A 13,690-nucleotide genomic window follows, 5' to 3' on the forward strand; every position below is an offset into this window, starting at 1 on the left:
TCTCTGGTGCTATTGGGTCAGGTCAGGTTGAGGAGCATGCACTGGTACAGAGCGTTGCCACACCCACCATAGTATGAAACAGCTCAGGATCCCGGTTGGCAACCCACTAGGCAGACAAACGGTCCAGTCCGACCTTCCAGAAATGACCCTCTATCTGCTGCAGCCAGGTGTTACGTGGGCGACCCCTTGGCCTGGTCCAGCCACTCAGGTCCCCAACAATGAGGATCTTATGAGCCGGATCACCTTCGGAGAATCACACCATATGGCCGTAGTGCCGTTACTGACACTCCCTCATAATAAACGTAATGTGCCTCATTCGGGGCTCCATGAGCAACACAAAGTCAAACTAGCAGTACCCAAGGATTCTCTGAAGAGACACACATGAAGGAGTGCAGTTTTCGTCTTAGGTCACTGGATAGCGTCCATGTCTCACAACCATAGAGCAAGACAGGAAGCCATAGGGCTCTAAAGACTTGGACCTTCGTCCTTTTGCAGATATCAGGAGCGCCACACACCCCTTTCCAGAGAACTCATGACCCCCCATGCTCTCCCAATCCGTCTACTGACTTCATAGGAAGAGTCACCAGAGTCATGATGATTTTGAGCCAATGAGGAGAATGCTCCATTTTGTCACTGTTTTTAAGAAAATTCAGAGAAAACCAGGATTTAATTTCAGCAATGCAGTCAATAAGCGAAGATGGTGGAAAGGAAGAGGTGGGTTTACTAGCAAGGTAGAGCTGGGTGTCATCAGCATAACAGTGGAAATGAATGTTATATTTATGAAAGATATTGCCAAGGGGAAGAAGGTAAATAATAAAAAGAAGAGGCCCCAGGACAGAGCCCTGGAGAACACCCAAAGTAACAGCGGTGGGTTGGGATGTGAAAGTTTTAAGCTGAACAAACTGAGTGCGGCCTGAGAGGTAGGATCTGAACCAATCAAGTGGAGTGTGGGTAATTCCAATCAGAGATAATCTAGTAAGGAGAGTGGTAGCAGCATTAAGAGGAAAGACGCCTCACGCCTGGACAAACTGGTGAGGAAGGCAGGCTCTATTGTTGGCATGGAGCTGGACAGTTTAACATCTGTGGCAGAGCGAAGGGCACTCAGCAGGCTCCTATCAATTATGGAGAATCCACTGCATCCACTTAATAGTATCATCTCCAGACAGAAGAGCAGCTTCAGCGACAGACTGCTGTCACTATCCTGCTCCACTGACAGACTGAGGAGATCGGTCCTCCCCCAAACTATGCGACTCTTCAATTCTACCCAGGGGTGTAAACGTTAACATTTAACATTATATAAAGTTATTGCTTGTTTTTTCACCTGCATTATTATCATTCTTTATTTTAATATTATTTATTGTATCATTATGCTGCTGCTGGAGAATGTGAATTTCCCATTGGGATTAATAAAGTATCTATCTATCTATCTATCTATCTATCTATCTATCTATCTATCTATCTATCTATCTATCTATCTATCTATCTATCTATCTATCTATCTATCTATCTATCAATCAAAGGTCGCACTCAGATCAAGGAGGATGAGAATAGGAATTAGACCGGAGTCAGCAGCCATAAGAAGGTCACTGGTAATTTTAACAAGTGCCGTTTCTGTACTGTGAAGGGGCGAAAACCAGACTGGAACTTTTCATACAGATTATTATGAGATAAGTGGGAGTGAAGTTGAATAGCTACTATTTTTTTCAAGAATTTTGGAGATAAAGGGCAAATTAGAAATAGAGCGAAAATTATTGAAGTTAGTAGGATCAGCACCCAGTTTTTCAGTATTGGGGTTATTGCAGCAGTTTTAAAAGATGAAGAAACAGTACCAGTAGTGAGAGAAGAGTGGATTATAGCAGAAATGAGAGGGACCAAAGAGAAGAGGCAGGCTTTAACCAGAACTGCAGGGAGGGGGTCCAGCTGACAAGTAGATGACTTGGATTTGCAGATGAGATCTGAGATTTCCGAGGAAGTGGGAAGCTGGAAAGAAGAAAAACAGTGAGTAGACAAGTGTAGTTCAAAAGAAATACAGAGAGAATCTGGAACAAGGTAATCAGTTTGCATATCAATTATGAATTCCCCAAAACACAGAATGGGACCTATGTAATGTTAGAAATGGACACAGGGGTAAATAACTTATATTTTGTAACTCTTCTTTTCAGAAGGGACCAGAAGACTTCATAAATGTAAACACTGGACCTGGGAATGTTTGCTGTGTCCAAAGAAATAGACTGAAGCTTTTGGTTTATCGACTCATTCCTGGAGGCTACAGGTTTTTCGTTCCAGATGTTTGCTCAGATAAATACTTATGCTAATGGAACTTACTGTGTTGCCTTGATTTTTGTCTTGCATTTTAATTGCTTCATTTTGTTCTTTAACCAGCAACAGATGACCAAATTAACTTTGCTACCGTCTAAATTTGTTTCTTCCATACAATATCTGTCTCAATACAGGTATTTGAAAAGAAAAACGTAAAGATCCGAGAACAATTGATCTGCTCTTGTAAATGCTTGGTGTGGCAGAATGAGAACACTAACAAGCTGTAGAATTAAATAAGAGGCTTCATTAACTGTTAAATGGGCAGGAGTGAAAATGGTGTCCCTGCAGGACTATTTCATGCCCATCATCTGTAGGCTCGCTTTTGTTTAGCTGCTAGTTATGAGGAACAAAAAAACAAATGAGGAAGTCTAATGAAATTAAGGCAAAAGAAGTCTGTTTAAATAGCATCAGTAACAAGTTACTAATTAAGAATGTGAATTTCCCCCTGGGAGTAATAAAGTATCTATCTATCTATCTATCTATCTATCTATCTATCTATCTATCTATCTATCTATCTATCTATCTATCTAAAGTGAAAACCTGCAGCCACTGCTGCCCTCCAGGATCTGAATTTGACAACCCTGGTGAACAGCAGTGAGTATTTATTGGCAGTGTGGCCCCCTAGTGGATAAGTCGGTGCCTGAAGATTCAACGTTCACTAATGATTATGTTTCCATCTCTGGTTAAATTAAATATCAAATCAAATAAAGAGTGCATTGACTTTTATTTCTTCACTGTTTATTATATAGCTGTAAATATCTACAGTTCTTTAGGACTCCTTAATTAAAAGGACACTATATACAAATAACTATACATATTAAACGCCATCTATCATTTATCTGCACTCCTACTGTCCAATGCCCAGTTGTGGTTATAAATAAAACCAGAATACTGTGTGTGTGTGTTTTTTTCTTTACCTATGACTTGATAATTTAATTTCTTGATTTGCTTCTCAAAACCCTCTTGCTCCACTTGACACTTGAACACACTCGTGCTATTGGTGACAGTCACTGAATGATGCTCCTCAGTTGTCAGGTTCTCTGTAGACACAGGTTTCTTTAAAGGCTCCTCATCCTTTAGCCAGGTCACCTTCACGCCATCTGGGTAGTATCCATGAACTTTGCAGGCCAGTGTCTGCTCAGCGTTTTTCACTAAAGTCTCAGGGGAGACGGTCACAATGGCGCGTCCTGTGGGAAAGAAAGGTTCACAGTAAGGAAGGGTGAGGATTTAGGAAAAGGGCCTCTGAAAATGAAATGAGGCAGGGTGTTGGAGGGAGGAGGCAGAAAGCCAACAACAAAACCAGATATTACTGTAACTGCAGGTGCTGGTGATGGATTAAAACCCATTACAAGTCACAGACGCCTATAGGAGTAAGAGGAGCACGTAGCACATCTACTGAAGAAAAAATATAACACAATACTTTCAGCTTCAACACATTCTGATGTGCTAGGGCAGGAGTCCTCAATTACAGTTTGGGATAGTCACAGTGGGTTTCTTAATTATAAGCCAGTTCTTGTTGATAATGAAATGTATTTAATTCTATAATGCGCTAATGTTTTCATTATTGCAAGACAAGTCTTTATGACATTGTAAATTTTCCTTTTCTAAAAACATTGTCCATTTGCTTTATGGACCAGTGCCTGTATTTATGACATCAGAATTACTCCTAGGAATTGCACTAAAAGTCTGACTAGGACAAGAACATGAGAAGTAGTTATGACGTGTCCTGCACCCATAACCAGTGAAGAGTAAGAGTTCACTTCTGAGAATGAATGACATCAGGATTTTATGTCATCCCGAGTCACAAACTGGTGCTCGCGGTGACGCTTTGTTGGTTTCTGATACTAACGCTAAGGCTGCACCACAAGGAGGATGATGACAATAAAATTCAAAGTTGTAGGATAAGAAGAATAAGATGATAAGGTAGGATATTGCACATAATTGTTAACACATATCAAGTATAATACTGTAGCAAGCACCAAAATGGAAACACCAAGAACTGAATATTTTAGGTAGTTCATCCATCCATCCATTATCCAACCTGCTATATCCTAACTACAGGGTCTGCTGGAGCCAATCCCAGCCAATACAGGGCGCAAGGCAGGAAACAAACCCTAGGCAGGGCGCCAGCCCACCACAGGACACACACACCCACACCAGGGACAATTTAGGACCACCAATGCATCCAACCTGCATGTCTTTCGACTGTGGGAGGAAACCCATGCAGACATGGCGAGAACATGTAAACTCTATGCAGGGAGGACCTGAGAAGCAAACCCAGGTCTCCTTACTGCAAGGCAGCAGCATTACCACTGTGCCACCATGCCGCCATTTTAGGTAGTAAGGTTTTCAAATAAGTAGTATTGTGAACTTTGAGTTTAAGTAGGCAAACTCAGTGCCAACACCATTTCATGTTTCAAAACGTACATTCATTGACGAAACCTACAGCCTTAAAACAGCAATAGAGAACAGAATGAGACACCAGTATTTGGTGCAAAGCATTACAAATTGCAATAAATAACATTTGGCCCCATTTTCCAATATCTGATATCATTTAATGAACTGTTGAAGTTTCTTACTTCTGAATTTCATGTCGACTGCTGTCCTCAGCGGCTTGTCCAATGCCTCATGCTGCACCTCACAGTAGACATTTTCAGGAGCATCACCACTGTTGGGAATATAGCTGTAATAGCTGGAGGCATCAAAACTGCCATTGAGCTTGGGCTTGCTTACAAAGTCCGGATTTTGGGGGCCTATATGCTTCACCCCTGCATGCCAGGAGAATTTGATGTCTTTAGGGTAGAAGTCTTTGGCCTGGCACTCCAATCGGGTCTCCTCACCTGATTTGACCAAAACAGGAATGCATTGGAGAAGCGGGGGAGCTGAAAGAGAGTGAGAGAGAAACAAATCTGCATCACCAGTTGGAAATGAAAGGCACTATTTAACAGACAGATAATTAAGGATATTAGTGTACTTCAAAACGACGTCAGAGTTAGAAAAGTGTCTGTGAATCTCTGGGGCGCTCTCCATTTTAGTTAAGACAAACATCAGATTAGCATGTAGCACCGCCAAATCATTTACATTGATTTTCAGGTGTGATTTTACTATGCCCTGCATCAGAAGCCCTTTATTGGCGTTTTTGCCCATTATGGTTAATTCATTTTTTCAGAAGGACAAGATCCAGATCAGAGGTGTAGAAACAGAAAATGTCTAAGAATTCCCATACTTGGGAAGTGTAATGATCCCTGCTGCAGGCATTATTGAAGACATTAAGGCCTGGAAGAGAAAGGTATAGCAGGTATATGCAAGGTTAAGACCAATTTTGAGACAAATGACACTGAGGACGTGCACTGAAGTCAATCTTCAACTCAAATGTGAAATTGGTACATGGATTGGGGAGAAACATGAGGTGAAGTGGATTAAACTAAACTAAACAAATGGAAAATTGAGTCTTTTGAGACTTTCTTCATACTTTGGGGAGCTCCTATTCACATAGCTTTCCAGCTTTGCAAAATCTACATACTCTAAACATCTACAGTCCAAAGGTTTATTTTGCATTTAGAAATTCAAATTTCAGGGCCTTGTGCTCTCGGGGATCTAAACAAGGGGTATGATGGCTAACAGAGCTGATAACATAAAGCTCTTTGGCATCTTTCAATTTCAACAAAGACTTTGTGATAACATCAACTTCAAGTCAAACAAAGGTAAAATTAATAAAGGATATATGTGCAGTTTTTGAATTTGTTTGGAATGGGTTACATCTTCTTTACTCCTATCTGTCCACACCTCATATCATTTGATCAGGGAATGCAGTGCGGTATTCAGATTTCATTACGACTCTGCTGCCTTCCACCAAATGATGACTCTGACCCTGACATCTTACAATGTGTTACCAAGCCTTATGGTTTTCAGTACCTAGAACTCTGAGCCGGACGACACCTGTTCCAGAGTATGGGGAATCGACAACTTCACAAGTGTATTCTCCTTCGTCTTCTATGGTAAGGTTTCTAAGCAGTAGAGATGCATTTCCACGCCGTAGTTCATTTTCAAACAGCATCATCCTAGGGTCTGCCGTGATGCTTTGGTACTGATATTTCACCATGTCTTTGTTGCCATGTTTCCATACAACATACAGGTAGATCAGGTCAACTGGCTCATCAGTAAAGGTGCAGGGCAGTAAGACATCTTTGTGGATGAGTCCAGTGACTGGAGATGAAGGTGTGGACACGTGGAAGGCACCCTCTGTGGCTGGAAGAAGAAGTTATATGGTATAAGTGTATTTATTACTGGAAACTAAACATTTTTCCCAATAACTTATTGAAAATTTAAGTAAGAAATAATTACAGCATTTAGTTTAACCCACTTTTGACAAAACAAAGGTAATACTTTAGAAACTTGTTTTATTCTGTTGGCATCCTTTTGCAAATATGTGCTGATTACACTAATAAATGGACATTCATATTTATTATTGTATGAATAGGCAGCATGATGGCACTGTCCCAGGAGCAGTTCGAGCACTGAGTTAACCAAACTGTTAGGTTCCCACAGGCTAATGACTTGTCTTGCTTTGCAGGTTTCTGACCTGCCTTCACACACGCCATGGGGCACTGGGCTAAGGTGCATTATGGGCCCCCTATTGGTACAGAACGTTTGTTACAAAAGCCAATGGCCATTAATACAGTACACTCAGAGCTGCCTCTTACTATAGTCTATGCAGGTCACACACTGTTTATGGGGCCTGTGGTCAGAGGACTGATGTTGGGATGGTGGCACTGGCGAGGGTCTCAGACCACAGTGATTTAGAAGTTCCGCTGGACAGCCAATTAGATTTAATGCTTCAGTCACTTGGTTTTCTTCACTTTAATCATGTAATTCCTCCCACAACCCTAATCTTAACCATAGTGTACCCGGTCATATCGTGTAACATCGCTGAAGTATGATGTACAGCGACAGCATCCACAACGGAATGGAGCTCAGGAGGTCCACTGCTTGACTCTGTTGGGGTTATTGCTGTTACACCACATTAATGTCATTGAATGAATCATCAAATTAATGTTGTTGACAGTCAGAGTAACTTTCAATTAACAAACAGAGAGTTGGCTTCAAGACAACACCAGTCTGGAGTGCAGAAAAGAAAAAATGATTAAATGAAAACATGAAGAAGAAGCTCGTGCTGCACTTACAGGTTTGATTAGAACTCTAAATTTGTCCAACTACCAGCTAATGTTGCATCAGATGCCACTACAATAAAGCAAGAGTTTTACTGGGATAACAGCATTGGAGCAGCATTGTGTGTAATAGTTTTGATACTGAGGGTTTAACAAATATGATCTGATGTTACAGTACCCAGCTGGCACATGGCTGAGGATTATTTATTACTGCCACATAGAGCTCAGGACTTCTACATGTTGTTAAAGGCTACTGACGTTAGTCAACATATGAAGTGCTCCGAGTGTCGTTATACTGAGGACACGTTTGTAAATTTTACTGACTTACTGGCGGCACTCAGGCTTACTAGTGATTGGCTGAATTGTGAGAAAGCACCAGGCATGCAACTCTGACACACAAAAAGAGCAATCATCTCAGAGTAACATCAATTGTTCTTTAATTTTATTGGTAGCTTACATTACTGATTCAATTAATGCCTTATTAATACCTGATATCATTGGAAGAGTAGCCTCATTAATTCACATTTTTTAAATATCTTAATACTCAGCTTCATCTTGACCCTGCATTTACTGCGTTGTTTATTAAGCACCTCCAGTAGTAGTAACTTTTATTTTATTATTATTATTATTATTATTAGTAGTAGATGTATTTCATAATTTTATCTTTATTATTAGTAGTAGTGGTAGTAGTCATACAAAAATTGTTGTATCGCATGTTACAATAGATACTCTGGCTGTGTCAAGTAACAAGGAGTAACAGCACATTGATACTGTGAAAGAATTTAGTGTAACGAGCACCGAGATACAAAGATCGAGTCGCACACTGAATGGGAGTTAAGCTCAATAACAGGTGTGTTTATTCCACGACAAATCATTTATAATAGTACAGCAGAATCAAACACGCATTAAAAGCCGCGTAGAATGGGCTTGCTCCTGCCTATTTATCTGAACTGTGTGTTTTACATCAACCATCTAGAGTGCTTAGATCTTCTGGTCAGCTGTCTCTTGTTGTCCCTCGTACCAAGTGTAAAACTAAGGGGGACAGGGCTTTTGCAGCTGCTGCGCCTCGACTGTGGAACACTTTACCTCCTCACATAAAGGAGTCGTCTACAATTGAACTGTTCAAAACAAGACTAAAGACTCATTTCTATTCACTTGCATTCCGTGACCTTCAGTAATACTGATGGTTTCCTCTTTGTGATTATATAACATTACTTTTATTTTTATTGTATATAACATTACTTCTATTTATTATGTATTTTATTTTATGTTCATATATTTTATTTCTATTTATGTTTTATGTTAATTTGTTTTGTTTTTCTTTTATTCTATTATTGTAAAGCACTTTGGCCACAGCATTACTATGTTGTTTTAAATGTGCTATATAAATAAATTGACATTGACATAGAATGCCCCGTAATAACCACAGTCATTTTATTAGGCAGGCTATTCCACTCTCGCGGTTTTTCTCATCATCGCCCAGTGTCTCGTGTGGTGTCCCTTTCCCCCGTCTCCCTGTTACCATCTGCGAGGCTGAATGTATAATGCCTGCCTTCCCAAGCCTTCTCTGACTTGAAAATGATAACAAGAAAGGGTACTTTTCTATTATTGTGATGCAAATTAAGGCGCCATGTGCCTGCAGCCTTAGAATTTTGGAGACTAATTTTAATATTAGAGTTCCGGAGGGTTATTTTATTAAGACTGGAGACTCAGATTTCTGTTGCTGTGAGGTTAAGTTTAGGATTTGGGTAGGGGTAGATTGTCTGATTTTGAACCATGCATCACGATAATAGAAAAGTACCCAAGAAAGTTCCAGATGTTCCTGCAAAGCAGAGCCCAGCACACCTGTGAATACCCTGCCGTCAATCACCTGATCAGCCCCCGCCCATCTCTAAGGTGACGATGCTGGCTACTACAATATGCTCAGTTTGTACTGGATTTATGTGGACATGTCTCTCTATTCAGGATTGGTATTCTGCTCTGTTAACTTGGAATCCTATCACTAGCACAATATATTTTGTTGTTTAACAATAAACAATGTACTGGTTTTCATGTATGTTAAATAGATTCATATACTAGTTATTTTCATTAAGTTTTAACCAAATCAATATTTGTATAGGTACTTACTAAGTATATCATGCACTATAAAAAATAAATTTATGGTAAAAAACTGACAGGTCTGGTTACCAGAATTTTACCATAAAAAAAGAGGGTGACAATATTTTTAGGTCTACAGGACACTATAAAAAAAATGTTACATTTACGGTAAAAAACTGACAGCTCTGGTTTCCAGAATTTCACTGTGAAAAATAAGGTGACAATATTTTTAGGTCTATAGTATAACTTTATAGTAAACCACCGTTTTTTCTTTACAACACATTATAATAGAAGTGAATGTTTAACCATAACATGAAATCCATGCACTTGAATAATCACTTAATCATTAGAAAACGTTGTTAGAATCAAATACCAGTGCCAAAACTGCATCAATAAAATAAGATCAACCAGCAGCAAACATGTTGTGTCATTTTTTAAAAGAATTCAATGTTTAAGGAAGTTATGGCACATTGTTTGGAGGAGAAGTAAAGTTTGCTTTTGTGGTGTACGGTGTCCTGCTAGTGTGCCAGATTATCGAATACAACTCGGCATATGTTAGCTGCCATAACCTCAAAAAAGACCTTCAGCACGTGGGGAAAAATAAGTCTGCTGTATCTGTTGAAGTTTATTTTCCCTACTGTGTAAAGGTATTGGCGGCACGGTGGCACAGTGCGTAGCGCTGCTGCCTCACAATTAGGAGACCCCGGTTCGCTAATTTGCCCCTAATGTGTGCTTGGTGTGTATGCTCTGTGGTGGGGTTTGTTTCCTGCCTTGCACCCTATGCTAACTGGGATTGGCTCCAGCAGACCCCCGTGACCCTGTAGTTAGGATACAGAGGGTTGGATAATGGATGGATGGATGGTGTAAAGGTATGCGGTTCACCAGGAACAATATGGTGAAAGGGGGCGTATCCTTATGCAAATATCATAACTTTATTGTTACTGACACAGCGCTTTACTGTTTTACATTTTACAGTTGTCTACCTTCATTCACAGGCGGCACGGTGGCGCAGTGGTAGCGCTGCTGCCTTGCAGTTAGGAGACCCGGGTTTGCTTCCCGGGTCCTCCCTGCGTGGAGTTTGCATGTTGTCCCTGTGTCTGCGTGGGTTTCCTCCCACAGTCCAAAGACATGCAGGTTAGGTGGATTGGCGATTCTAAATTGGCCCTAGTGTGTGCTTGGTGTGTGTGTGTGTGTTTGTGTGTGTCCTGCGGTGGGTTGGCACCCTGCCCGGAATTGGTTCCTGCCTTGTGCCCTGTGTTGGCTGGGATTGGCTCCAGCAGACCCCCGTGACCCTGTGTTCAGATTCAGTGGGTTGGAAAATGGATGGATGGATGGATACCTTCATTCACTATTTAACAGTTTTACACTGTAAAATTAACAGCCATTTTTCAGTGTAACTGTATATCAATAAACTGTATATAGCATGTTTTAAAGGTAGAAAAATATTGATTTTACAGAACTTGGCTGTAAAAAATAATGAAATGTATTGTTTAAGATATACAGGTAATCTTCAGTATAACAAGGTAACTTTACTTTTTTTCAGAAAAGGTATTTTACTTTCACCATTACATTTCTGGACATTTTTTACAGTGTACCCATAAAACATTTCCACGGCCGGTCATTAATGTTATGTGAAGATGATGTGACTTGGGTGCGGTTTTAATATCTTGGAGTTTAAGGACAGGCTGTTACTGATAAGACAGTTAATGATCATTGTAAGCATTAAATCTGAGAATATGTCTTTCAATTAAGGGTCACCAAAAAGTCACCAGACATGACCTAACTATTGCTTGATATAAACTAAGCAGTTTGGGATTGACTTATGAAATGGCTGAAAGAAGGAGGGTGGCGATTTTCAAGCTGAAGTGCACACTGTGTGTTATTTGGGTATTCAGGACTTTAATTCCGGATCAGCATTAATGCTAATAAAGACTTCCTTTTGTTAATTGAAATATTGTGGTTTATTTTTCTTCCGCAATACCCTGGGATCCATTATTATTAGTATTAATAATAATAATAATAATAATAATAGTATTAACAGCAACAACAACAACAATAATAATAATACCAAATTAGACCTTCACTTTTTGTTCACAATGATAACAAATCAAAAACGTACAGTTAAGTTTGCGATGTGTGCATCCTTATATATATTTTCGAACATTTATATATGTATATTTATACAGGAGGGACGTTCAAAAGTTTCCGCACTTTCATATTTTCGTTAGAAACGGTGAAGGCGGGAGGAGGAGTGATTGGGCATTAAAAAGTTGGTACGACGCTGGGAATATTGGATCACAAAAAAGGCAGGTGACTGTGTAGAAAAGTGATGTCATTTGTTTTTGAAATTCCTAATAAATAGATTTAAAATAAGTGCGGAAACTTTTTGAACGTCACTCGAATATGTATATTCCAGTAAGTTCGAATTAAAGCTGTTACAAGAAGTGGTGGATTTGGGGTCCAAGGAAATTTCCGCTTAGGGCCCCAGTTCGCTTGGACGGAGCACTGAATACGCCAATGTCGTTATAATACTTTTTTCTCATAAATTCAAAGAGCATTACATCACAATAAGTAATGTTTGTAATTAAATCAGAATCAAAGAAAATTAGAGAGGGGTTGCAGATTCAATCTCTTGTGTGAATTAACGAGTACTGGCACACCGAGAACTGCGTTCAAAAAAAAAAAAAAACCGCGTGAATATTTAACATAACTGATAAAAAGCTAAACGTGAAGTCATTTAAGTTCTGTCTAACTTTGTTGATGGCGCTCGACTCTTGCAGTCTAAATTATGAAGACTGTGGCCGTATTATCGATTATATACCCGTATGAATCATCATCGTAAGAGCTGATTTTTACTAAATTTTGAAAGTTACTCGTATGAGACACGAAAAGAAACAACAATGGTAGAAGTGAAAGCAAACCCGATATCGTGCAAAAGCACTGACATACAGCACAGGGTATTTGACATTTTGGCTTTCACAGTAACATTCATCGCTGCTTTATACTGTTTAACACTTGAGTGTACAATTTAAGAAACACAATCCATTTTTTTGAGGTTAACTAACAATATTATAGTGAACTCGACGTGAGCGTGGGCTCTTATGACGCCGCGACTAGTGTTCTCATTCTTAAAAAGCAGATAGATAAATATACGGATGTGAAAGGCACTATATAACATTAAGAACCTACCTCGGTATAAATGCATGCTATAGAAATAAACATTTGCTAAAAATATCCACCGCAGATGAAATGGTTTATGCATCTCGCTGCCTGAACTTCTCCCGACTACCTTCTATAGCGTAAAACGAAACCTAGCGCTTCCTCATTCTAAAGACTGCCTTCATCTCGTTTCTTTCTTTCTCTTTCTTTCTTTCTTTCTTCCTGAAAATAAATGAGGCAAATGTATCTGAAGTTCAGACAACTCCATATGCAAGGCAGATGCATGCAGTATGAAGCGCTGTAGCCTCGCAGTTCTTCCAGCCCTGTTCTTGTCATCTCCGTTTGCCTCTTTAAATCCACCTTAACTTCCTTATGGTTTCTAAATCCGACGTTCTCAGGGTAATTAAGGCCGAGGTCCCCTTTGCTTTTGACAAAGACATGGATGGCTACCTATGGTCCACAGATCGATCCACAGTCACTCATTAACATAAATTATTTGCGCTGTAATTAACAAATTCTTTTTTTTCTGTATGCAATCATGTAAAAAATACTGTACCGATCCGAGGTGCGAAGAGTAAAAGCTGGCACACAAACTCAAATACTGAGTTAGTAAACCTAAACAGGACTCTTAATCGGAACACATCCATCCATCCATCCATTTTCCAACCCGCTGAATCCGAACACAGGGTCACGGGGGTCTGCCGGAGCCAATCCCAGCCAACACAGGGCACAAGGCAGGAACCAATCCCGGGCAGGGTGCCAACCCACCGCAGATCGGAACACATCTCCTTAATTTAAGTGGGTTAGTTTTGCTGTTATACAATTAGCAGGTGCCCTTTAAAAGACAACAAAGAAAGCCATCCATCCATCCATGCACAGCACAGCCAGAACTCGGTCAGATTTGCACTGCTCCTCAGTCTCTTTATATATTACAGAATAATTCTTGA

General features: G+C 39.9%; 1 protein-coding gene across 2 annotated transcripts in view; it reads right to left on the bottom strand.

Moving 5' to 3' along the window:
* LOC114661799 (CD276 antigen-like) overlaps positions 1–12,910 on the bottom strand; it is a 33,044-nt gene extending 20,134 nt beyond the window's left edge. For both annotated transcript variants that reach the window (XM_051934708.1, XM_028815000.2), the window contains exons 1-4: positions 12,774–12,910; positions 6,235–6,567; positions 4,899–5,201; positions 3,237–3,506 (exon numbers count right to left, since the gene is read on the bottom strand). In XM_051934708.1, coding sequence (XP_051790668.1) covers positions 3,237–3,506; positions 4,899–5,201; positions 6,235–6,567; positions 12,774–12,846 — 979 coding nt within the window. In that variant the 5' untranslated portion in view covers positions 12,847–12,910. The remainder of the gene's footprint in view (positions 1–3,236; positions 3,507–4,898; positions 5,202–6,234; positions 6,568–12,773) is intronic.
* Positions 12,911–13,690: the final 780 nt, after the last annotated feature.

The sequence above is a fragment of the Erpetoichthys calabaricus genome, chromosome 12 (genome assembly GCF_900747795.2).
Source record: "Erpetoichthys calabaricus chromosome 12, fErpCal1.3, whole genome shotgun sequence".
NCBI classification, from domain to species: Eukaryota; Metazoa; Chordata; class Cladistia; order Polypteriformes; family Polypteridae; genus Erpetoichthys; species Erpetoichthys calabaricus.